Source organism: Syngnathus floridae, chromosome 2, assembly GCF_059516105.1.
Source record: "Syngnathus floridae isolate MCC-2025c chromosome 2, RoL_Sflo_1.0, whole genome shotgun sequence".
NCBI classification, from domain to species: Eukaryota; Metazoa; Chordata; class Actinopteri; order Syngnathiformes; family Syngnathidae; genus Syngnathus; species Syngnathus floridae.
In genome coordinates, this window is record NC_142414.1 from 20,694,905 (window position 1) to 20,719,144 (window position 24,240).

General features: G+C 41.1%; 2 protein-coding genes and 1 long non-coding RNA gene across 3 annotated transcripts; 1 reads left to right on the plus strand and 2 right to left on the minus strand.

Annotated features, from left to right (window-relative positions):
- The first annotated feature begins 212 nt into the window (after positions 1 to 212).
- LOC148402537 (uncharacterized) lies at positions 213 to 3,251 on the plus strand. Its single transcript, XR_015863310.1, has 3 exons — positions 213 to 639; positions 1,072 to 1,182; positions 2,595 to 3,251. It is a non-coding gene; the product is annotated as an uncharacterized LOC148402537 (long non-coding RNA).
- dennd2c (DENN/MADD domain containing 2C) lies at positions 1,654 to 16,276 on the minus strand. The gene is made up of 19 exons (XM_088399767.1): positions 15,976 to 16,276; positions 10,929 to 11,821; positions 10,332 to 10,444; positions 9,545 to 9,627; positions 9,078 to 9,197; positions 8,150 to 8,228; positions 7,874 to 7,918; positions 6,963 to 7,147; positions 6,714 to 6,823; positions 5,559 to 5,628; positions 5,003 to 5,080; positions 4,688 to 4,828; positions 4,357 to 4,505; positions 4,061 to 4,238; positions 3,522 to 3,563; positions 2,981 to 3,089; positions 2,573 to 2,815; positions 2,304 to 2,390; positions 1,654 to 2,226 (listed from the first exon to the last, which is right to left on the minus strand). Exons 2-19 carry the CDS (start codon positions 11,705 to 11,707, stop codon positions 2,195 to 2,197), a joined length of 2,643 nt encoding a protein of 880 aa, XP_088255893.1. The 5' UTR covers positions 11,708 to 11,821; positions 15,976 to 16,276; the 3' UTR covers positions 1,654 to 2,194.
- Positions 16,277 to 16,717: 441 nt separating this feature from the next.
- ampd1 (adenosine monophosphate deaminase 1 (isoform M)) lies at positions 16,718 to 23,125 on the minus strand. Its single transcript, XM_088399780.1, has 15 exons — positions 22,909 to 23,125; positions 21,531 to 21,696; positions 21,294 to 21,438; positions 20,396 to 20,561; positions 19,969 to 20,188; positions 19,649 to 19,778; positions 19,368 to 19,562; positions 18,866 to 18,997; positions 18,438 to 18,601; positions 18,222 to 18,348; positions 17,979 to 18,142; positions 17,764 to 17,884; positions 17,389 to 17,562; positions 17,211 to 17,321; positions 16,718 to 17,005 (listed from the first exon to the last, which is right to left on the minus strand). The coding sequence occupies exons 1-15, from the start codon at positions 22,928 to 22,930 to the stop codon at positions 16,850 to 16,852; spliced, it is 2,193 nt and encodes a 730-aa protein (XP_088255906.1). The 5' UTR covers positions 22,931 to 23,125; the 3' UTR covers positions 16,718 to 16,849.
- Positions 23,126 to 24,240: the final 1,115 nt, after the last annotated feature.

Sequence of the window (24,240 nt, forward strand, 5' to 3'; positions counted from 1 at the left end):
TAAAAACTACTATAAGTGTTTTAAAATCAAGATTACCCAAAGAGAAGCATAATCTCCCCGTTGTTGCATAACGGCGCATCCCTTCATGCAATAATAAAGTTAGCCGTTGGCTTGGAGAAAAAGTGGTGTTTTAGTGAGTGGTTCTTTCTTTCCTTGGCAAATTGTAAATCTACATTCTGGCTTACATAGTTCACGCCAGGAGGGAGACGCAACACGTTCACTAACTGATCCGTTGATGTACGGGAAGGAAGGCAGTTGACCCATTGACTTGTTCGCGAACGGGAAAGTCAGGATTCGTTCCCTCACTGATCCGTTCTCGCGATGAACTGGAAATGCGAATCATTCACTCGTTCACTCACAGATTCATTCGTTGGTGAACGGCAAATGCAATTCACGACTCGTTCGTAAACAGGAAGTTACGTCTTTTTCTTCTTCGTTTTGTTTTACGGCGAGGTGGCACCAGCTTCAATGGGCATTACTGACACCTACTGGTTGAAGTCATATGAACTGAACAAAGAACGAATCACTTCAGGAAGTGATTCGTTCACTCTCGTTCACTGAAAGAAATCCGTTCCTTTGAATCGTTAACTCACGAGCCAACACAAACATCCGTCCAGACAAGGAAGGGGAAATTATCTTGTGAGTCAATATTTCTCTTATTGGGATATCGGGAAAACGTGGGCTGCACAATACAACTTCCTGAGAAGTGGTTTATCTAGCAAGCTCACGTTTCATTTTTATTACATATCGTAAATACTTTATTTCTGCATTTAACGCAACACACATTGACACTAATGGTTTATCGAGGTGGTTTCACTTTTATTACATATAGTAAATTATTGTATTTCTGCATTTAACGCAACACACATTGACACTAATGGTTTATTGAGGTGGTTGTCCTCTTTTTCTCCCAAGTAAGCATGCTGGTGAAGAAGCGGTCATAATAGACCTTTGCGCCATCAGTCAGATGTTCGAAGACCAAGTTCCTAAATCTCCACTCCTTCAGTCTTTCACTTAAGACTTCAAACTCCAGCATAATTCCATCCACTGGATTCTGCTTTTGTGTTACAGAGTACTGAACTGGAACTGGCCAGCCATTTGTTGCCTAAACCATTCTTGTTTGTGCTCAAGGCATTATCCAAGTCTCCAGAACGGAAGTGCTGCATAATCTCCCACCATATGGTATCTGTACAAGGATAGTAAATAGTAATAGTAAAATGATTAAATGAATCCCAAATTCTAATCAAAATCTAGTGCAGAGACAGATTGCTCTAGGTTGGTTGAACAAGAACCATTTACGTCTTGTTCTTATTTTCCTTTAGGAGCTGCTATCAAGATCGTGGAGATTTTTACCGATTTCCATTTTTTACTGAAGTTGGTGTAATGTAGCGCAATCGCCACAAGATGGCGTAGACAGCGTCCCTAAAAGCGCCTAATATGTCAAACTGAAAACAAAAAAATATATAGTAAACTTATCATTTGTCTCGGGAGGTTCAATTAAAACAGCTTGTTTTTATACTTTGATTTAGGTGTACATTTTTGACTTTGTGTGCAGTACAATTGAATTGAACTATGTTTTATTTATTTCTTATGTTAAAATGCACCTTTTCACTGATAAATTGTGCATGCACAAAAAAAAGACAATGAACGGAATATTGTCCTTGTCACCCACTGTTGCAGGACCCTTGACTATTTATTAATTAAAAAAAAGTCTTAAAATATGTTTTCACAGGCTCTTAACAATGTGCAAAATGTAGAACAAAAAATAATATGTACAATACAAATCCAATTTCCACAGAGAGGAGACTCATTCTAACACTGAAATGTTCTGTTCAGACAACTTTAAGATCAAACGCAGACAAATCAACACACCTTTCTACAAATTTAGCCTTCCGTGACTACAAAAGCATGAATCAAGCTGGTCCTTAACACGCTACTGTACACTTTGCATGCAAATTGAAACTGAAATAGAACTTTGCTTTTGCTAAAATTCCAATATTAAAACATAAACGAGAACATTATTGCAACCACACGTTGACAAGAGAGGGAAATTCGAAGGAATATTTGTTGTGGCGCCACAGAGACATCACTCAAACGTACACGAGCTGGAAGACATTTCTAGCTCAATGAATCACTGTTTTATGACAACACTTGCTCCTCTTCAAATTACAGTGAAACTGTTGGTTGAGGATTTTCATTTTATTTGTAGAAGCTTCATCTTATTTCCTGGAATAAGCAAATAATTGTTAGAAAAGTCGATACATTTGTAATAATAATTACGAAAATGAACGAATACGACTCACCCAGTCCTTTAAGAAACTTGTTGACTCCGCTTGGTTCTGGGTCGGGAGAAGAGTCCAAATAGTTGGCCACTCTTGTTTCAAACAAGCCTACAAAGGAGAAACACACATTATTGCATGCAGATGACATATTCTGCCATCATATTATTTTGCAATACAAATTCCAATAATTGCCACAGGCCCATCATTTTTTAAAAACGAACACAGTGCCCCTATTTGGGAGAGGCAATCTTTTTTTTTTTTTTTAATGAAAAATAAACAATGAGTATTACCCCTTCCTCCTCCCTTGCGCAGCTCTTTGTCCTGAATGAATCCGGCAAACATCTGCGATTCCATGAAGAGCTGTAAGAACTGACGGACGCCGCGCGACGGGTGAGACTTGCGGAAGTTGTCACGCTGAAGCTCCCGACTCCCGTTGGACGATTCTGCCATGTGGAGGGGATAGTGGCCAACCAGCTCCACAAAGAAGCGCACAAAAGCCTCTGACACAAGGGAGCACAAATCCACCGGCTGGCCTGGACAGGACACAGAGATTAAAGCCCACCTCTTTCCCTTCTCTGACAAACACCAATATGTATGTAATGATTTTTATGTGACATTATTGGACACATATGTGAACGGGCATACTGATGTGTGTGTGGCCAGGTTTTAATATGACTCACATATGTGATGTCACAAACCTTCAGACGTGTCGCTGTCCTCCTGCTTGAGAATCTCTTCCCGCTCTTCTAGAATCTGCTGTAATGCAGCTTGAAGTTTACTAGGCAGGATGCAGTCCTCATCACCGAGCTACACAGAAACGAGGCATCAGATTACTTTCCAGTAACACTGCAAAGACTACAGTGGTGTGGAAAAGTGTTTGACTTCTTCTTGACTTCTTTTGCATGTTTATCACACCTTAATGTTTCCTAAATAAACTGAAAAATGGGCTAGCCACATTAAATTTAACAAGGTAAGTCATTTTTCCACACAAGGTCAGGTAGCTTTGAATATTTTTTTTTGCGCCTTCATAAATCAAAACAACATTGAAAATCGCATTTTAGGATTACAGGTTATCTTTGTCTGATCTATACTTTTGTTTGATGATCTTAAACATTAATGTGCGTAAACTAGGCAAAAATCTTAACAGCAGAGGGGGGCAAAAACCTTTCCATTGCTCTGTAAATGTCAGGTGAAAACTTCATCCAATCATTCTCAAAATACAATCTTGGGTTTACATACCTGAATGACAAAGTCATCTGCACACAAATCCACAATGAGCACCTGCAAAGACAGAAAAATTTATTTGAGCATCATTCACATTCATGTTCAGGGAAAGCAAACAAAAAAAGTTGACAAAATGAATAAAATACACTCCAAAACTAGTTAAAGTTCAGTTAAAGGAGGCCAACTTCCACGTGGTTCATTGTTTTGCAAAACCGTCTGTCATTTCATGGGACAGTGAGGGACTTCTCCAACATAAGAATGACTAGATGGAAGAGTTCCACCATGCCTCAAGCAACAAAAAGTCATTATTCTATTTGTATGTTTTCAAAAAAAAAGGAATATCGAATTTCCTCAAATAATGTCATATATTTGTAAGTGAGGAGACCTTTAGCTGTAAAAATATATTTCTATAATATAAGGCAGACTAAATACCAATAGTATTCAGAATAATTCAGAATAAAATTTGACTGTTTCCATCCTTGAAAATCATTATCACATTTGAGTGTGATAATTAAAAACGATATAAGCAGTTGAGCAGAGTAGTTGTGACCAACCTCTTCTATGGGGAGTTCCAGCACCTGGGGCAAGGAAGGGGCCAGCACCCCGATGAGGAAAGGCGTGGGGGAGCAGGTAATGTCCAACATGCTGGTAGGGAGCACCGGCACAAAGGTGTGCTGCCAGGTGAACGGGTAGAGCAGCGCCAGCACTGCGTGGCCGCAACGGGACAGCACACTGGCAGATAAGATCAAACAACCACGAGATGAAGAGATGTCTTTCATCGAGGAATGTAAGTTAAGAAAAGAACACAGCCGCGTGTTGATATGCGTTTTTGTTGGGGGGGGGGGGGCACCTGAGTTTTTCAGCGACAAAGATGACTCTCCTCTCAAGCAGAAGGGAAGCAAACACCTGCAGGAGTTTTCCCACACTGAGACACTGGAGCAGCGTGTCAAAGTCCACATGCTCTAGTCGGGAGTCGACCGGACGACACAGAGTCAGCACCTGCATTGAAAAAGTACGAAGACTAAAAAGGCCAAAGTCCCACAGGACACTAAACTTCAGGCAAATGGGACTGTTCTGAGCGCCAGGGGACGAGCGTGAATGTAGCCTTACACAGACGGCCTGACATAACTCAGACACAGAAGAACAAAAGTGCTAATTAGCACTTTCCTCCTGCGGCTTACCTCATTGCCAGTGCCAGGCAGGAAACTCTTGACCATGACTGTGCGGCCTGGAGCTGGGAACGGCGCTTCCATCACACTACGCATAAAAGGGTAAACGAGTGCCGGTGAGATCTCTCGGCGCCGCTCCACCTCCTCCAAAATCTGTGCGGGCAAAGTATTGTTGCTTCTGTGTGTCACTTCAAAAGTATTTGGACACCAGGCACTCATCTCATGTGTTGCCTATCAAATGGTGCGCTGGTATGAAAACACCATTGCAGCTTTCGTTCGATTACCTGAACGAAACGTGCTCATAACTGCAGTGTGAACTATCTTTACCTTGGCAAACAGGTTGAAACAGCCCAACTTGCTGACGACACAATGAACCTCAGGGAGCCTTTTGCCCTTTCCGCTGGGCTTAAAGAAGACAAAAGTTTCATATATCAGACACACCCATGACATCAATGCTCGAGTGTCAACACTCCAGCAAACGCAGTTGGTTTAACAACATCAGACTCCACGAAGCACAAAGGTAGTAGGTTTAAAAGCATTTATAGTCCAAGGCAACAAAAATCGAACTCAGTCTATGGTGTTAACAAGCCGTGTTACCTCACAGGCAGCAATCTTATGCGACTGTAAAACTAAAAATCGCTGCCAGGACACAATAGGCGAAAACCACACAACACAACAGCAAGACCACATAATTTTAACCCAAAAAGACTGTGGGGAAGAAAGTGTTTTGACGGTTCCCTGCAAGACAAAAGACGGGAAATTCTTCTCACTTTCAGTCATGTGGTTTTTGCTTCACGATTCACACGCACTGAGCCTACAGAGTTGAGTAAGCATGTGGCTGGCTGCCATATCATCACACAAACATCACACTAAAGTGACTCACCAGGATCTTACGGCAGTAACAGAACCAGCGGCTCCCGTCTTCTCCGGTCAAGACGAAGGAGAATGTCTCGCTGGTAAAAACAAAACAAAAAACAATCACAAATAACAATTATTGTCAGGCATGAGTCTGCTTTCAAAGATCTGATTAATGAATTTTCTGTTTTGGGGAAAGAACAAACGGGAAGTAGAGATCATCAGGGAGCAACTTAAAACAATGAGAACCTACCGGATGAGGTATATTAGTTTTATTGGTGCATACAGAGAGGCAATGTATTAAAAAATATCTTCATTACTGTGATTACAGTAGTATAGAACTGACTGCACAGCAACAGACTGCCAACTGTTTCATTAGTGTTACTGCTCAGATGCCAACAATGCATGTAAACGTGAGAAAAAAAAACTAATCCCTTACCCTCGCCCTAGTTTGAAACCCTAAATTTATTATGAAACCCATACCCTACGTTGAAAAGCTGACTTTAGTTTGAAACCGTACTACGACATTTAACCCTCACCCTAACATTTAAACTCCACTGCTAACCCTAACCCAAACCCTAGCCCCTAACACTAACCCTAGTTTGAGACCCTAACTTTAATTTGAATGCCTACTTTGAAACTACTTAACCCCAGTTTGAAACCTTAACCCTATTTTTAAACCCTAATACGAAACCAAACTCCTATTTTAAAACCCTACTTTGAAACCCTAACCCCAGGTTAAAAAAACTGACTTTGGTTTGACACTGCACTATGACACTTAATCAAGAACCTTAACCCTAGCACTTAAACCCACTTAAAAGACCAATCCTAACAAGAGACTAAGAATCGAATTGAATTGAAGGAGCAAATGGAAAACTCTTATTTAATAGTTGTAATATTATGTAGTTTGCCCAATTGGAGTGCCTGCCGCGTGACGTGTTGTGTACAGGAAAATAAATGGAAGAGAAAGGAGCAATAAGCAAATGAAAACCTTAGGGTTTTGCGTTTCTTTGAGACAAAAAAATAATGAACAACAATAATAAAATTAAAACAGAATGCTAGATTTAACGTGACACATTTCTGACAGTTTTATTTGAAATCTTTTTTTTTTATATATTTCATGATAACTCGAATAAAGTCAACTTTATAGATATGTCAAGTGTCATCTTCCACGATGGCTGACCTTGGTGTGTGCGCTGAAGGCTTCCAGTCACGTATATCCGGGAAGCAGAATTTAGGAATGACCTTTAATTGATCTTCAGCTTCCTTGGAGAGTCGAGATGATTTTTCAAACTGAAAACAGAACAATTCCTATTTAAACCCAGGGGCAAGTCACTCGATTTGAATTGCTCAGTGAAAGATCATCTACACGATGATACAATAAGGTTTGACGATTGTCATCAATCACTCATCATAATCAGAAGTTACAAACCATTTTTGGAAACTGTTGCGTTATTTCAGGGGAGTAGGTATTGGCTGGGGAACCTTTCCTCAGAGACACCACTACAAAGATCTGGAAGAGCTGCTGCTGCTGTGCCTGGATCAGGTCTTTCTCCAGAGTGCGATAGCCTGGCTTGCGCTTCAGTGTCGACTGTTTATGAACAGATCTCCTTAAACCTGGCGGACGGACACCACACAGTGAGCTTCCTGTTTTCATTTAGACATTTAGTGACCCAAATATCCCAAACATACTATACTGTAAGGGTTAAGAGTCATTTTAAAGAATACTTAAGATACCCTGTGTTCCAATTTTAAAGGTTTTGTACTCTGCGATAGATTTGTATGGATAGATTTAATGTATCGGAATTGTATTTGATACGTGAACATAACAAAAAAGAATTCTACCAATGACACAATTTTTTTCCCTGACGAGGCCTCCGGTGGCCTCACATCGGAATTCTTTACAAGAGTAAATTTCTACTTGGCGATTAGTCATTGACTGCGCAAGCCAAGTCCACAGTTGGAGCTTACAGAAGAGCGACTAAAGAATAGAGAAGAAAATAAGAGGCAGCAGGAAAAGGAGCTGAATGTGGACAGCTGCTCAGAGGCACTTTCTCCTCACATTTTTCTCATTGCCAATTCACTTTACAAAAGCTATCTCAACGCTGTTTCTTTTTTGAAGGTTTTTGTATAGTTGTTGGTTTTTTTTTGCAAGGACTAAAGAAGACAGATCTGCCAGACTTTTCCTGGCTGTTTAACACAATCGTACAACAGTCGCCCATGTTCACCCAAAACAAGTGTGGTGTCAAATGAAATCGTGTTGCTGATATTGGTCAATGAGAACTGAATCCATCACTTGAATGCAAAATACAGACACAAAAAGCCTTTCTTTCTGTGTGCTACCTTTGCCATTGTCTTCAGGGTCGCTCTCAGTCCCACTGGTCTCCTCTGGCCAGTTAAAAATGGAGAGATTAGTGACACGCAGCGCTGCGGAACGGCCTTACGGTCACCCGCGGACATGTTATCAAAAAGAAAGTGAATTCACTCCGCGGACATGCTATCAAAAAGAAAGTGAATTCACTCCTAATCATCTAAATTACTGATACACATTACATCTGTACTTTACGAATAGCTGTAAGTGTGTATTTGTATGTAAGTGTGTGTGTTTGCCAGTGTTACCTCGCACTGCAACTCCTTGGTTTTTCACTCGCTTCCTCCCTCGCTTGTCATCAAATATCGTCTCGATCTTATTAACATACTGTGTGGTATGAAACACAAACAACACGTTTTTGTTAGACCCCATGATTATGGAGCTATGACAGAATGATAGAATTGATGCCATCTGGTTAAAAGGCTCTTAACAAGTATATTCAAAATCATGAAATTGAAATTTATGTTTTAAAAGGTATTTGTGTAACAGAATATCATAAAAAGTAGAATAAGTAAGGGGTCTAATAAACATCAGGGAAGACATTTTTGTTGACTTTAATGGACGGTGGTAAATGTGCTTTTGTTAAGTGCTTATAAGCTACAGAAGTCAAGTCGAGGAATGAACTGTATATATTAACGCTTACACTTGATCTGAGTTATAAAATGATGTCTTGAAATAAACATTTACACTGCATCCTGCACAGAACTCTGAAAAGTAATCTAATAGTAGTACTAGTAGTGGCACCCACAATAGAGTCGTGACAAGCGTCGTATTATTATAGACCCCTTGAAGTACGTATGTCATACACAATGACAACACCGGACACTTTTGTTATTGGAAGGTGAAATTACATGTGGTTATCGTTACAAAGAGTTGCCATCATAGGTCTCTTATGAATAGTAAATTGATACTGTACCTTATTAGCAAAGGTCGTTTCTGTCAAGTCACTCTCTACAGCCATGGCTCATAGGTTACGTTTTTATTTATATCAATGCGCTCTTAAGCTACTCATTCATCTCAGTTCAGTGTCTTCTACTTCCGTCTAGTAACAACAACGTCTCCATTTATATCCTCCACCTAAACAAATGACGTCACTCGTTCTACCACATTGCAGAAAAACCACCACGTGACTGGCTGAATGGCAGATGGAATGCAAGGACAAAATCAAACTATTACCAGAGGTGTCTTGTGAATTTTAGGAGCGCTTGTGCGTCGGGGGGTTGCAGCATTGGCAACGGTTGATCTTAAATGTGGCATTGTCCTCCTCTCCGTTTTGGTTTGGGATTTTGCGTGGAGCTGTAAAACAATTTGTTAGAAATACAATGTAATTCCAGTGGAATGAATCTGAAGGAAGCTTTTGCTATACAGTGAAGTCATGCGGCAAAGGAACCAAAAGCACTGCCGCAAATAGCAAAATGGCCAGAATAATAGACACTCACCCAAAAAGGGTTGTAATTGCCTATACGGTTGTGGCAAAACGCAAAAATGCAGCTCCTTCCTTCAGTTAAAAAAAAAGGTGCTTGGCACCAAGATGTAGTTTTATTTTTGATCCGAGCTTTGTCAAGCAAGTGAAATTTCCCAGCAGTTAATAAAGGATATGCTACAAAACAAATCTGTAAATATCAACTAGACTGTTTCCTTACCTTTGTGTTGTGAGGCCTGCTGATAGGAAGACACATAGGGGGTAACTTGATATCCTCGTAAGGGTTATCTCTGGTCACTTCACCTGAAGTGGGATAAAGTAATGGGAGGAATTGAAATAACCCAAACTGTTAGCATCCAATGTGTTACTTGTTAAGTATGGAATGGAAAGCTGCAATTGCCAAGAATAATGAATAATGCCTCATGCTAAGTCCAAGAGAACAGACAAGTGACATGATTGTTATTAAGTAGAAAGGCATGCTCATACACAACTACCGTATTTTCCGCACTATAAGGCGCACCTAAAAACCTCCAATTTTCTCAAAAGCCGACAGTGCGCCTTATAATCAGGTGCGCCTTATATATGGACCAATATTGAGCCACTACAGCAGGCGTTTCCAAAGTCCGGCCCGCGGGCCAAATGTATATATCTTATACGATATGGACAAAGTTTTAAAATGGGCCATTCATTGAAGGTGGGCCTTATAATCCGGTGCGCCTTATATATGGACAATGTTTTAAAATGGGCCATTCATTGAAGGTGTGCCTTATAATCCGGTGCGCCTTACAGTGCAGAAAATACGGTACATACTGTGTATTTGATGTGTCCATACTTCAATTGTGTATTGTTTTTTGGTTCATGGTTTTGCGGTACATACATGTAGCACAAAAAAATAGCGTAAGACAAAATTTCAGCATTGGCTGAATAAAAACCTATCACTGTGTTCTGCACATCAAAAATCCTCGTGTGTTTGACTATGAATTCAAATAAGAATTCAAATAACTTACAAACAATGTCTTCATAAATATTGTCATCAGAATATGCATGGTGAAGGGTTGAGTGCCTCGCTTGGTTTCCCTTCACAGTGGGATGCATCGCGTCCTCGTACTCAAAGGACCTCCTGTAGGATTATGGCATGGAAGTGGAGCAAGACACAATTCACATTAATTTATCACAATAGCATGTTTTCCTTCGCAGTCAAAATGTTGGAACATGCCCTTCCCCCAAAGGGAAGAAAATCCTATCTCCGCCAGTGATCACTTAGTCATTTGCAAACGAGTCCGGACTTGGAGGTGTACTCCCGATCAACTGTTACGTAAGTGCATGCCAGTGACGGACGGCATGATCAAGCCAAGCGATGACGACCCCAGTGAAGTTTGAGGAAAGCTACATCCTGAAACAATAGGGAACAATGCTGGCAGATGTGACGTGACATCACACTTGGATGCAAGCCAGCACTCATGTCAGAACAAGGCCTTTAAACACCTAAAAACACCAACAGGTGCTGATAGCAACATAGAAAAACATTGGTGACATAGAACAAGCATTCAAAATATTGAAATTTAGAGAGTACACAGATGACCAACTTTGGTGCATCAACCCACCTGTTATTTTTATGCCTTGAAAGTCCATTGGTCCTGGCGACCGGACACGGAGGGGGCGGGAAGCTCGGCGGGTGGGCTACCCTGCGACCCCTCCCACTGGGCTGGTTGTTGTGGGTTGGTCTGCTGTTCCATGGCACTGCATCCTTTGTAGCTCCCTGATACTTGAACGTCCGTTGTGGTTTAGGCGGAGCTTCTCCCAAAGACGTTCTGCCTTTCTCCCAAAGGCAACGGTCCACTTCCAGACTACGCCAGAAACCCCGAGAAGTATAAAAGTTCCCAGCGGGCATGTTGTCTTCGCTGTCATCGGCTAACTGTGGGAGGTGTCCGGACTCGGCATCAACATTCAAGATGCAGTTTGACTTTAGCTTGCCATCCACTATGACTTTGTCTGTGTTGGAATCCATGAAAGGCAACATCAGTATTTGTGTCGACTTGTTTCCCGGGCTGGACTTTGGAGCAATACTGCAGCTTCTGGACTGTGCTTGGGATTCCCGGAAATCCAAAGCCAAACTCTGAGCGTTGGCAAGATCTTTAGGATGAAGGTTTTTGTTCGAACACCCATTCCTCAAGACACCCTCGGCCGAAATTCGGGCCACACGCAGAGGCTCGGCCTTCATTGAAAGATCCTTGCTTCGACCTTCCCACTGGGAAATCCTCTCTCTGATGTTGCAGCCCGGCTCGGGAGACTGCCGTCCTTGCCATCCTACGGCAGCCCCCTTGTGCGGAGGTTCAACATTCGCAACCCCTCGCCTGCCTTGCTCCACACTCAAAGCCAGCATGTTCAGAGGGGGGAAGAGTCAACTTGCCTCCGGTTCTCCATTCATGAGCACACCCAAGAAGTCTTAAAGTGCCTTCTTGCTTATGTGTTTGCCTGCTTGTCTCATTTTGCAAACCTAAAAAGTAAACACACATATATCAACCATTAATCACTCCGCGCTTTAAAACAAGTCCAGATAGCTAATTGCGGGCTCAAGCAAGGCGGACACACGTGAGACCATCCTTCCAAAAATAAAAACAGTAACAATATGGAACAGAAATGGGGTTACTGCATGTCATGTCTTGAGCTGACCCAAGCCCCGCTGAGGCCTCAGGGAAATTCTCCTGGTTTTATCTTCACCCAATGACACAGCGGAATATTGGATTTTATTCAGTGCTTTCAGGGCTCACTTTCACATGCGGCAGTTTCAAAATAGAGTACGATATGTAAAAGTGTTGTGAAATACTTGACACAAAAATACTAGTGCGTGTCAAAAGAGAGAGCAATAAATAAGAGTAGGTGACAGATTTTGACCACACTTTAGACATTCTATAGAAGTGTATGTCTGTAGCCAGCTGTGAGGTCCCTGTTGTGTGGACCTCAGCACTCAGTCTTGTTTACATGTACACTGTGAATAGCCAGGGGAAAAAATGTAAATGTGGTCATACTGGCCTGCAAAATTATTTCAGCCTGTACTGTGTGACCTCAATATAGTAGGATTCTGCCAAGTCGGCTATGCAGGGAAAAGGCTTTTATTTTCAAAGCATTTTGAATGGTCGTAAATGACAACACATTGACGATTTCATGACAAATCTGTTACGAGAGGAAAGGGCCGCTCTAGAGACAGCACATTTGCTGTATTGAAGAGAGAGCAACAGCATATTTTTGTTAGTTTATACAAACTTATATACTTTGCATACTTTTATAGTGTTATACTTATGTCAATCAATGTGTACATATTCCTATTCATTTATATATTTTATCATGTCAATCAATGTGTAAATACTCTTATTAATTTATACACACAGTTATTCAATCAGAACACTGACACAGAGCTTGGTAACTTTTCCATTACACATAAGGCAAAGTTCATTAACTTCATGACACAAAACATTCAGTGGATGACAAGACAGGTGATAACAGAACAAATATTACTCCACATCTTAGTTTTCCTTGCTTGACGACGGACATCTTGAACAAAACGCAGCAGTATCTACCTTTGTACTGAAATTAAACAGAAAGTGAATTAAAATGATCCAAAGTCCAAGCCTCGGGGTGAAAAAACATCCTCACTAGGAATATATGCAGCAACAATTTTGGTCTAGGTCAGTGGTCCCCAACCTTTTTTGCACCACGGACCGGTTACGTGTCAGAAATATTTTCTCGGAGCGGCCTTTATATAAATAAATAACACATTTATATGTATACAAATATAAATATAGTAATAGTAGTATAATGCTACCAGACCAGCATTAAATGTTCAATGTGGCACAACATCTGGCAGTTTGGGATGGATACCCTATTGTCAAAGAATAAAGGCAGTTCAAAAAGATGATTATGAAATGCTAATAGAGCGATGAATTGAGTCTTTTGTGCTCAAATTAGAATGCAATGGGCGGCGTTTCAAAAATGTGTCCTAAAAAAAAATTAAATCAAATCAAAACAACATTTTCTCTTTAGATTTCAGTTTGCAAGCATTGACAGAAAAGTTTCTACCCACTCTACACATGAATATATTCATCAGCAGCATTCACCCTGACTGCACATCAATGTAGTCAGTGTCCGCTTGAGGGAAAAGGAGGTGGGGGCTTGTCAAATTCCACAACACAACTCATGAGCTTCATAATGATATGTGCTAAATTCCATTGGAGCAATAATGAAGGAATTTGAGGACTACCTTTAAGCAGAGCCATTCTGTCACTCAAGTGTCGCCTTTGTTTTGGCTTGACCTCAATCCAATGCAGGCTTGAACTGGAATGCGCTTCCAGTGGCGTGCCATGACAATGTGTCTCCCAAACTGACCCACTTGCATTAGTTGCACATTTTCACAGGAAGGTCGGAGTTGGATTTCCTGAACTGCAGGAAGATAGATCAGCCGACTATCCATAAAGATGGGGAACAAGTTGCAACCACTTATTTGAGCTATGTTGAGATCAGATACATTTGTGAGCCTTTGAAATAAATGACAAATGAGCAATGTTTACGATTCAGTGTTAATTTATATGAAAATCAACGATTTTTTTTAAATGTCAATGCTGAACGGGGACATATGGAAGATGTACAGGACTTGTTATTGTTTGTATACAAATAGTTGCCTGAAATGCCTGCTCACCCACTTCGGGAGACATTACACTACACACCCACACATTGTGCTGCAAAACAGTGAGGCAAATTAACATAATAACTGTCTAGCTCCTGTTATGATAAAGTTCCGCTGGATTGTCCTCGTCATTCGGCGGCTTGCTGATGAGAGGCAAGAGTCTATGTGACTTTCGGAGATGACCACATGAAATCGATTAGTGGGGAAACGTGTTGTCTTGACTCATTGGGCTCAATCCAACCCTAAAAGATGTTTCAGTATTTTACAATCGTGTAGAACACGTTAAGGATTGAAAAAAATGTGAAATGCAGACAACTGCAGAACTCCAAAGCGCCTCTGGCATTACAATTATCACGGAAAATGTTCTATTCTACTCTAGCATGATTTTTGCTGGCCACGCAGCTGCAAGTGTCGGCTTGTAAGTGGGTAGCGTAGCGCACATCACTAAATTCTGGAACTGTACAAAGTGATTTGTCACACTTCTCCATTTGGCAGACTATGGGATGGTTTTCCCAGGATAAGCCTATGGACGTTCCGGCTCTGGACAGCTGTGTTCGGGGTAAATAGTTTTCTGTTTCAAGCATGACTGTGTCCCAGTCCATATAGTCCACAAAAGGCATGCTTGGGTGAGGTTGGTGTGGAAGAATAAACCTTTGGGATGAATTAGTATGAGGAGGCACTCTCAGTTCTTCAGTCTTGTCGCAAGAGTGGAAGTTGTGGCAGAAAAGGAGACACCTTTGGGTTTCGAATGGGAGCTCATGAATATTTGCCCATACCCTGTAATGTAGTGATTCAGTCAGCCAACAAAGATCATCAGGTATTCTGTGGAAAATTATCCAAGTTCACGTTTCATTATTGTTATTCACTTACCACAAATCAACATTGCCGTTAAGGTAAAGGTTGGGAAACACCATCCTAACGTGACTGATGATAAAAATAAGAAAAAAGAACAAAAACAAGAATTCCCAGAATAAGGAACGCCAGTCTAACCTACACATTTCACACTCGCCACAAAAAACACTATACTGCAGTTTTTTTCTTTAGCTGATTCACTGCCAAGTACATTTAAATTTGCCAACAATAATCCAATCCAACCGGTATATAACAAGCAACATATATTGCCAATATTGTCTGTAAAATTCAGGTTTTTAAATCACTGAAGAAAAGATCCCTGGAGATGGTGGATTGATCGCTTTCACACATTTTGAATAAAAGACATAGATTAGACAGCAAAACTCTATATGTACTCTAATGCCAACACATAAGTGAATATGAATAACATGCATGGTATAAGACAGGGCTAATTTGGAAAAGAATCAATATTTACCCTCAATATAACAGTTTTGATTTATCCATCCATCCATTTTTTTCTACAGATGCTGTCCATGGAATTAACTTTGTTGTTGTTTTCTGATATCAAAACCATCTCCCGTTCTTGTTTTTGTTCTGTTTGCATTATCTCAAAAGTAAAAAAAAAAGAAGAAAAAAAAGAAAAAAAAGAAAAAAAAGTCACTATTCTGAAATATGTATCTTTTCAACAACAAAATCAAATTGTTTCATCTACTTTTGGGTCAGAAACTGGTATTTAAGGTGAAACCAACGCAACGCATGATGTTCTACTGCTCATTACCTCGGATTAAGGTATGGAGAAAGCGAGAAGCAAGCGTTTTAGTCTTCTCTTTCTTGAGATAGATTCGGTGTCACAAAACACAACATTCTGTCAGTCTTGAGTAATTAGTCAAAATGCTCCAAAGCGGCAGAAAATACGGGGAAACTCCTTGGGGAAAGGTAGGCAGTCAAAACAAACAAAACATTGCACATTTCCATTATTGCATACAAATAAAGTGTGGCAACACATAATTACTACCATCTAGCTAACAATGAAGAATGTCAAACTCATCATCGTAGGTTGTTTACGGAACAAAACAAACATATATGCATTCAAAATGAAAGTATAGATAAGGACTTACCGGTTAAATGGAGTGCAAAACTCATCCTCGTCCCCCTCGGCGATCAAATATTTGATTTAAAGTTAAGACTTTGGTCGCGCTCATCGTTCAATGAGAAGTTTGGAGACGTGGAATTCTGCATTCAAAAATATTACCGATAATAAGGTGTGGGTTCAAACTAAAGTTAAACTTAAGTATTTGTGAATGCGTGTCACTTGATGTGCAGTCCAACAACAACAAAGAAAGTGGCAAAAATAGAGGGACGAGTTGCGTTTTGCAGCACTCGCCCTACTCCCATTGAGGACAATTACAAAAGTTCAAGCTAATAAACTCACGCAACTTCCCGTTTGAAGCTTTCAAAATATAGCCGAAAATTAGTTGAGTTACAGCTTTCAAAATAACATTTCGATGTCATAAAATGATTAAATGTCACATCGTTTTGACTTTCTGTTTGACAGTGAGGCAAACGTGCTATTAAAAAATATTGAAACATTAAAAAAAAATCTTTTCTTTAAAATCAATGACATGCTGTAGGTTCAACACACGATTTGTCACCAAATATGGTAAAATGACTGCAATGATTTAGAATTACAAAAGATCAACATTAGTGACTAGTCTCATTGAAGTATATTTGGTTGGTGTTGTAAAAATCAAGCAAGTGCTGAGTCACTACGTCAACACTGGGCAAGATCCTATTGTAAAGCAAATAATGTCACCATTTCATCCTGGAGTCATGATCTTCTGCAAACATCACAAACAGACTTTTTTTTCCAACTTAATCTGCTTTTAATGCGTTTCTCCATGATAATGCACTTGCAGTACATTACAGCGTTCGCAATTGTTCTGTGTTGCAGGTGAAGTGAAAACTAAAAGCCCTTTCCTTCATGAGTTTGTTTTATTCTGCCTTCATACACTCTTTGATGAGGTTGAGCTCGTAGCAGATGGTTTCATAGCGGTACGCCATACGTATTTGGGCCACATTGGTCTTACGGATGTCGTTCCCTTCCGGTCCCTCTTTCAGGTAGTCCTGACCCAAGAAGTGACTTTTCTCCTGAGCACAGACAACAGAGCAGAGGGAATGTTAATTATGGATGAGCGACTAGCTCCATCAGTTGCCACAAAAGATGATTACTTCATCTTACCAGAATGCTTTGGACAATTGTATGCTTTGAATCTTCCCCCTCTAATACTACGTATAAATGTCAAGACCCCAATGTTCGAATGCACCGCCTCTATCAAAAGTATGGCCACTCTACCTCATGCGACAGTGCGCTCTGCAGCACACTGTTCCTGGAGATCTCGCACATATCGCAGGTGCTCAACTTGAAAACCTGCGCTGCAATGGCATACTCCTCCATCAGAGGCTCCTGCAGGAAAGACAAATCGACAGAATGGGCGACCTGTCCATTCACTTATTTAGCCCACGGCCAAGACCTTGGTGTAATGGAACTGCATGGGGTCATCGGTGGAGAGGGAGACCACCAGGCCTTTCTTTTGGAACTCCAGCAGGGGGTTTTTGGCGTACTCAAGGAACAGACTGTTGTTGCTCAGGGGGGACATGGCGATGGGGATCTGGGTCAGGTAGTACAGGTACTGCAGCACCGGACTCTGCATGGTAGATGAAAGTAATGTAACAGCAAAACAATGACCTCAGTCCAGGTGTTTTTCCGAGTCATGCTGCTTTACATGTCATGTCATTTCACTCTAAATTTTGGCTGATGACAGTTTTGTAAAATTTAGTCTTTTTACACACCACCTTGAGTGGAATAGAAATACATAAAAAGACTGCCCTTGCACACCGTCACTGACCTTTTTCAGGTTGAGGCCATGTGAGATGTTGTCAGCCGTCATGAAGGCGGCCAACAGATGAGTGATGGCGCCGGCTTCACCGCAATGAGGCCTGAACGTGAACGTGTTCATCCCCCGTTGTCTGAAACACAAATATACAACAACAAAAAAAAGATTCGTGAATGCAAACTGATCTGAGGACAAATGTGTAGAAGTTACAGCTTGATCTCACCGACCTTCGCAGTTGGTTGAGCACAACGATGTTGGCATACATGTAATAGATGTAGTAGGTGTAAGACGGGTTCTTAGCAATGTCCCACTCTTCTGGTTTGGGGCTCTTCATGCTGAACATGTGACCACTGTGCTTGGACTCGTCATCCACACTGTCGAAACCTGTCACCTACACAACACGAAGCAAACGGTCAAGTTGTTTCTGATTGTGTGAATGACGCTCGGATTTGGACTTTTTTCTCGCTCACATGCTTGAGGAAGATGCTGAGCTCGGGGTTGGACTTTGGGTCAATGGTGGCTTGGAACACGGGGAGGAAAATGTTCTCCAACATCTTACCAAAGTGCGGGACAAAGTCCCTGCCTCGGAAGATGTCACTGAAGTAGAAGCGGGGCGAAGCATTGAGATGGAAATGAGGATTTATTCAGCAGGATGATCAAGCGCTGCCATGACGCTGGGGACTCACTAGATCCTGGGAATTTGAATCATCCACTTGAGGTTAGGGGAGTAGACCCTGTGCTTGACAAACCAGCTGGACAGCTTGTTCCACTCGTTGGCCGTGCAGCCGTAGATCGATAGACGAGGCTCGGCATATTGGTACTTGGCATCTTCCAGATCGCTGGCGACTTCCTGCTCAAACAAATGGTGTGTCAATCAATAATCATTTTGTGGATAGTGTCTTATAAAAGCCAACATTTTAATTTTTAAGATGCAGTACGTTTTTTGACCGATTCTCTTCCATCATCAATAATACAACATTGTACTTTTACTTTAGTTTTCATATTCATCTTAGAGTGGAGATTTTTGCTATGCCATCACTGCCTTGGTGGCGAATAATTAGCGTACTACAGTTATTAGATGATGTGTGTAATATCATTTAGGACAGCAACTGACCTTAATGATGGTGGCAAAGTATTCTCCATTGATGTGATTCTCTGTCTTCATGTAGAGGTCACGCAACTCGCTGGCTCCCACAGGATTGTACTTGGCATTGAACTTGTCGAAACGCTGAAAGGTTTGTCTGCCCTTCAAAGACGAAGAAAAAAATATTCTTTTTAGTTTCTGTGAAAAGTTGGAAAACTATAACATTACCACTCCGTTTTTCTGACACGGCAACCTTTTTCCGGTAACACCAAAACATTTGTAAATTACAACATTTTAGCAGTAGTAATTTTGAAATTGTTTTTGTGTTTATAACAATAATAATAATAATAATAATGTATAAAAACTGTTCATCATATTTCACTCATGAAATGTACTTTGGTGATCACTATAAAAAATAATAAAAAATACGTAATAAAAAACACTTCAACAATACCTAGTACATAAAAAACATAATTAAATAGTTTAACTTTAAACTTTCTTCCTGCAGTGGCGTATGACGTTGATAACTTACAGCGTGCACGTCCAGCGAGTCCACAGTGAGGTCGTACGGATGCAAGTGAAGGGACTCAAAGAGCTCTTTCAGGGTGACCTCTTTGCCTTTGAGGTTGTGCACGACGCGGTCTGCGTCCACGCGGTACGTCTTCTTGATGAATCGTAGGAGATGTTTCTGGTTCATGCAGGCAGCTGCGTGGATATGAGTGTCCACCTGAGGAGGCAAACGGTGCCCGTGTGACAAATCTTGACCATCACTAAAAGAAAGCAAATTGAAGTTCTGTTAAAGATGATGGCTACCTTCCTGCAGTTGTAGAAATCCCTGTGGGGGTTCTTCTTTAGCTCCTTCAGCTCCTCCATCTCATTCAACATCTCATGCACGTTGAACTTGGACATGAGGAACTTCAGACGACGGTGAGTGTAGGTCTTCCTGAAAATAGAGCACCATTCACATACATGAAAAAATATCCCAGGAAAAGTCTACTAGAACATCTTAACTTTGTTACGAGTGAATCAGAGGCACTTAATTGTGTGCAGACTCCCGTTTGATTTGAAATTGAATGTGATTAATTGTTATGCTAATGCACACAAAAAGAAAACCACCCGCACAAGAGACTCACGTGGGACCCTGCGCGATGAGAGCAATGAGAAAGTTCATGTCGTCAATGAAGGTAGTGTAGTTGACACACGGCAGGTTTCTGGGCTGATGTTTGTCTGCAGCTTTGGCGTCGTCGTACACGTAGACGACGCCATCCTTCATGCGTGCAACATAGCCTAGATTCTCTGGCAGGTTCGTGGAATCCAACGGATCTTCCTCCTTCTTTGACGGAGCTGTGAAGACTGAAAGACAAACAAACAAACATTGCGTGGAAATGTTCAGAGGTGCACTGCAAGTCAGAAGTATGAGCATGGGCATGTCTGTGTGGAATTGGCATGTAGAACTCTGCTATTATTAATTTTGCCTTTCTGGCATTGTTATTCGATGACCGTCAAATAGATTTATACAGCAGAGGTTGAGAATTAGCGAGGACAAAAGACTGTCCTCACCGGGCTGCACCTGGTCCTCCACCTTGAAGGTCTGGCCCTCGATGTCACGGAGGCATTGTGAGGCCGTCCGTGGGAAGCGCTGGTAGGCCAGCCTCATGTACTTCTCTCTGATGCTCAACGCACGGTACAGTCCGCTGCAGGAAATCTCAAAATCGTCCATTGTCACCTGAATAAAACAAACACATCAACATTATCTTTTGTTAAGGATCATGAAGGACACACGCTTTTTACCAGGAAAATCTCACCGCAGACAGTCACACAACATCACAAAAAGTAGGCATCCTGAAATAATGACTCTACACAGGTTAAGTGTTCTGTCTGTCAATATTCACAGCTACCATAGAGAGGTGAACAAAAATTTAAAAAGCAAAATCATTTTGATTTGCATTCATACAGATGAGTGTTTTTGTTGTGATTGCTTTTTTCTCTTTTTCTTGGCATTCCTGTTAAATTGTGGTCTCAATCCACAAATGCGGTGAAAATGAACAATATACGACGTCATAAATTCACTTTTATGAAACTAAAGATAATTGTAGCTCTGCTCAATGGGTATTGGATCTGATACAGGGGAATCATTTGATACACTGTAAATTTAACATGAAAATTCAGATTTGCGTGTATCTCACATCAGGAAAGTGGGTGCATGAGTATGAACTGATTTTAGATCTTAGATCTCCTCGATCTTTTACATTTAAAAAAAAACAAAGTTTATATCTGCTTTTATGATACCGACTGAGATCTTTGATTGTAAATATTCACCTAAATTATTAGAAATGTCAAACCTTGATGGAGGTCCTGTTTTTATCCAACTACTTGATGGAGGTTCTGTTTTTATCCAACGAGTTTAATTTAAGTGAATATTAGCGGCACCGAAGGTGAATCACATGGAGTACAATACCCCAGAAGCGTAGTCCCCGAGAATGGCCACCCTTTGGAAGTGCGGCACTTCCAGGTAGGTGGGGACGTCCCCATCCACAGACACCTCAGGGACTGCTGACGTCTGGGCAACAGCCCTTGCTGCCCCGAAGCGAAAGCGCTTTTTGCTGTGGATGGAGGCAATCAATAATCAGTTCCATTTACATACCTACAACAAAACAATTTTAACAACTACAAAACCAAAGCGACACAAACTCACCGCTTCTCAAGATCATCATCAGTATGCAAGTGGTGCGCCATTTCATGGTGGAGGATGGGACAGTCCTCTGGCACGTCAAAGACGGAGATCTCATCGCGAATGTCCTCGCCTTTGGTCTCAGATGCAAAGATCTGCTCGGCAAAGGCCCGCATCTTGTCATCGGTCTCTGTGGGATAGCAATGATAGAACAGGTGCTGAGTGTGTGGAAATGCTAGACGTTCCACAAACTGCCATGCAGCACAAAGACTAAAGAGCTACAGCAATCCTGTCAAGCAAAATTCGGACCAGTTGCTGATCAGACTCCAGCAATACGCGGCCACAAAGAAGTGGAAGAAAGATAACAAGAATAATGATGCACAGCACCATGGCTTCAGTCTAATCTCACAATGCCTGCTACTGATGAAGCGGTGGCCTACATGCAGTCATCGACAGGTCTACTCCAAAGACTCATTCCACTATGTGGCCTGTGTGGTAAAACGGACCATGTCTCACCCTCTATACTTACTATGTTCACCTGATCATGACCGGCAAGATAGTAGCGGCACCCAGGGTAAAAAAAGAGAGTGTTAGAAAAAAAGATGATTATACATAAAGAGAGGAATACAGGAATAGAGAAGATGGCGACACCATGTGTCATTGTCACAAAATACAAGTTGAAATCGATTGAAAATGATTGCTGTCCACCAAAATCACACAATATAGTTTTATATTTAGAAAAAAATAAAAGCATTCTGTCTAAAATGAGATTCAACAAAAAGACAGTTGCGGTTAACATCAGGCTTTGTCATTACTGGTAGCAATCTGTGGTGGCATCACTAAAGAACTACATGTGGAATGTATCTGTTCAAACCTCGCAAATGTGAAACCTCAAGAGAATTGCTGACATCTCGTGTGACATCAAGCATGACGACGGTAAACCCTCTGAATCGGAATTTGTTTTGTTTTAATCTTACGCATATTTTCTTCAGTGTAGTTTGGGTGAAATTTGAACTTTTAAACTAAAAGAGGTCTTTATTTCACTTGTCTTTTCACAAAACGTTTTGATTTATAATCATTTCCATAACATCAGATTACTCAATAGCTTAAGTGTAGACAAATCATTGTTGAAGAAACGCTTGCCATATCACGTGAATAATTGTTTACTTTCAACATTTTACACAATGAACTGGCCTTCTAAAATTAGAACCTGCAGTTTGCTATCTGACTCGTTGCTGACATAGCCTACATCACAGCAAAGGCGTGACCTCTGACATATGCATTCACAAGATTACATGGGCTCACTTGTGAATTTGTCGACCACCCCGCCTCCCTGAACACTTAAACAACACTTCCACTTTTGCCATTTAAATTGTGTTCAAGCACATTGCCCCCCACTCACCCGGTACCAGAACTTTCGGCATGGTGACTCGCTTCGTGCACGTCTCCAAGAGAATAAAAAAAGAAGGACTGTCGGCCACTGGACCACTGCGGTGCTGGTGGGAGTGCACAGACCAAGTGGTGGGTCACGGCAATATGAAGCTCCTGCATGGGGTCGCCGCACATGAAACCGGAATCCGCTGAGCCCTAAAAGTGTGCAGGCTGAGCCGAAGCGCCCATCTCCCCCAACCCGACACCACCCGCACTCAGAAGTGTACACGCCTCTATTTTAAGTTGAGTGTCACATGCACAATCCACGGACGTGACAAAGACCCACGAGTAGCGCAATTAAACGCCGCTTAGGGGGGAATCATCATTCTTTATGTATGCAAAATTCCAGGATTCTCTGGAGCACTGCATAATCGTACCTGGCAGATCAACTCTTCTAAGGCCTTCAAAGAAAAAACACGATTTAGTAAATTGTGTTTTATCAAGAATATGTCCTACTTTAGTGGATGCTAAGTTTGAAAACAAGCTCTTTCACATTGCTGGTGGACATTCTTAATTTATAAAGAAGTTATGTTACCTCATGTTTGTCATTTTTAAACTGCAACACAAGTGTAAAAATAAGTGGACCGCAATAACAGTTAAAATAGTCAGTCTTCTTTTTGATAATGAACAACATTAATGATTCTTATATTTTTTGCAAAATATGGGATGTTTTGCACCACGCAAGATGTTACTTGAAACATTCAAATGAAAAATTTGTATGTTTCAAGTAACGCCTTGCGTGGACATTTAAATAGAAAATATGAATGTTTCAATAATGTCTTGCGTGGACATTCAAATACAATTTGGGAATCTTTCAAGTAATGTCTTGAGTGGTGCAAAACATCCCATTACTGGCATTTTATGCAACAGGCCTCTTGAACTCCATCCATCATGAGACATTGCACCATAAAGACAGTCAGTCAGCAAGACATCTATTTTTAGAGAACGTGAGCTTAAATGTCAGAGTGCGTTTGACGGCTGAATAGGTTAGAGATCAAGTTAAAAAAAAAAAAAAAAGGCAATTGAACCAAAAAACAGAGTATGAGCAAAGTAAGTAGTCACTGTAATACCGATTGTATACCCTGAGTAAACAATTTTATTTGAGATACTGTCAGGAGTTTGAAACTTGGCTGTTGATCTGCGCCATAAAAATTCTTATCCAACAGCAACAAATTGTGCTTATCATGTATCCAATTTTAGTGGGTTCTCATGATACTGACGCCTGGAAGCGTGAAGGGCTCGGCACTTGTTGGTCCATGTTAGGTTAAATTTCAAGGACACCAGTCAAAAGGTAAGCAAACAG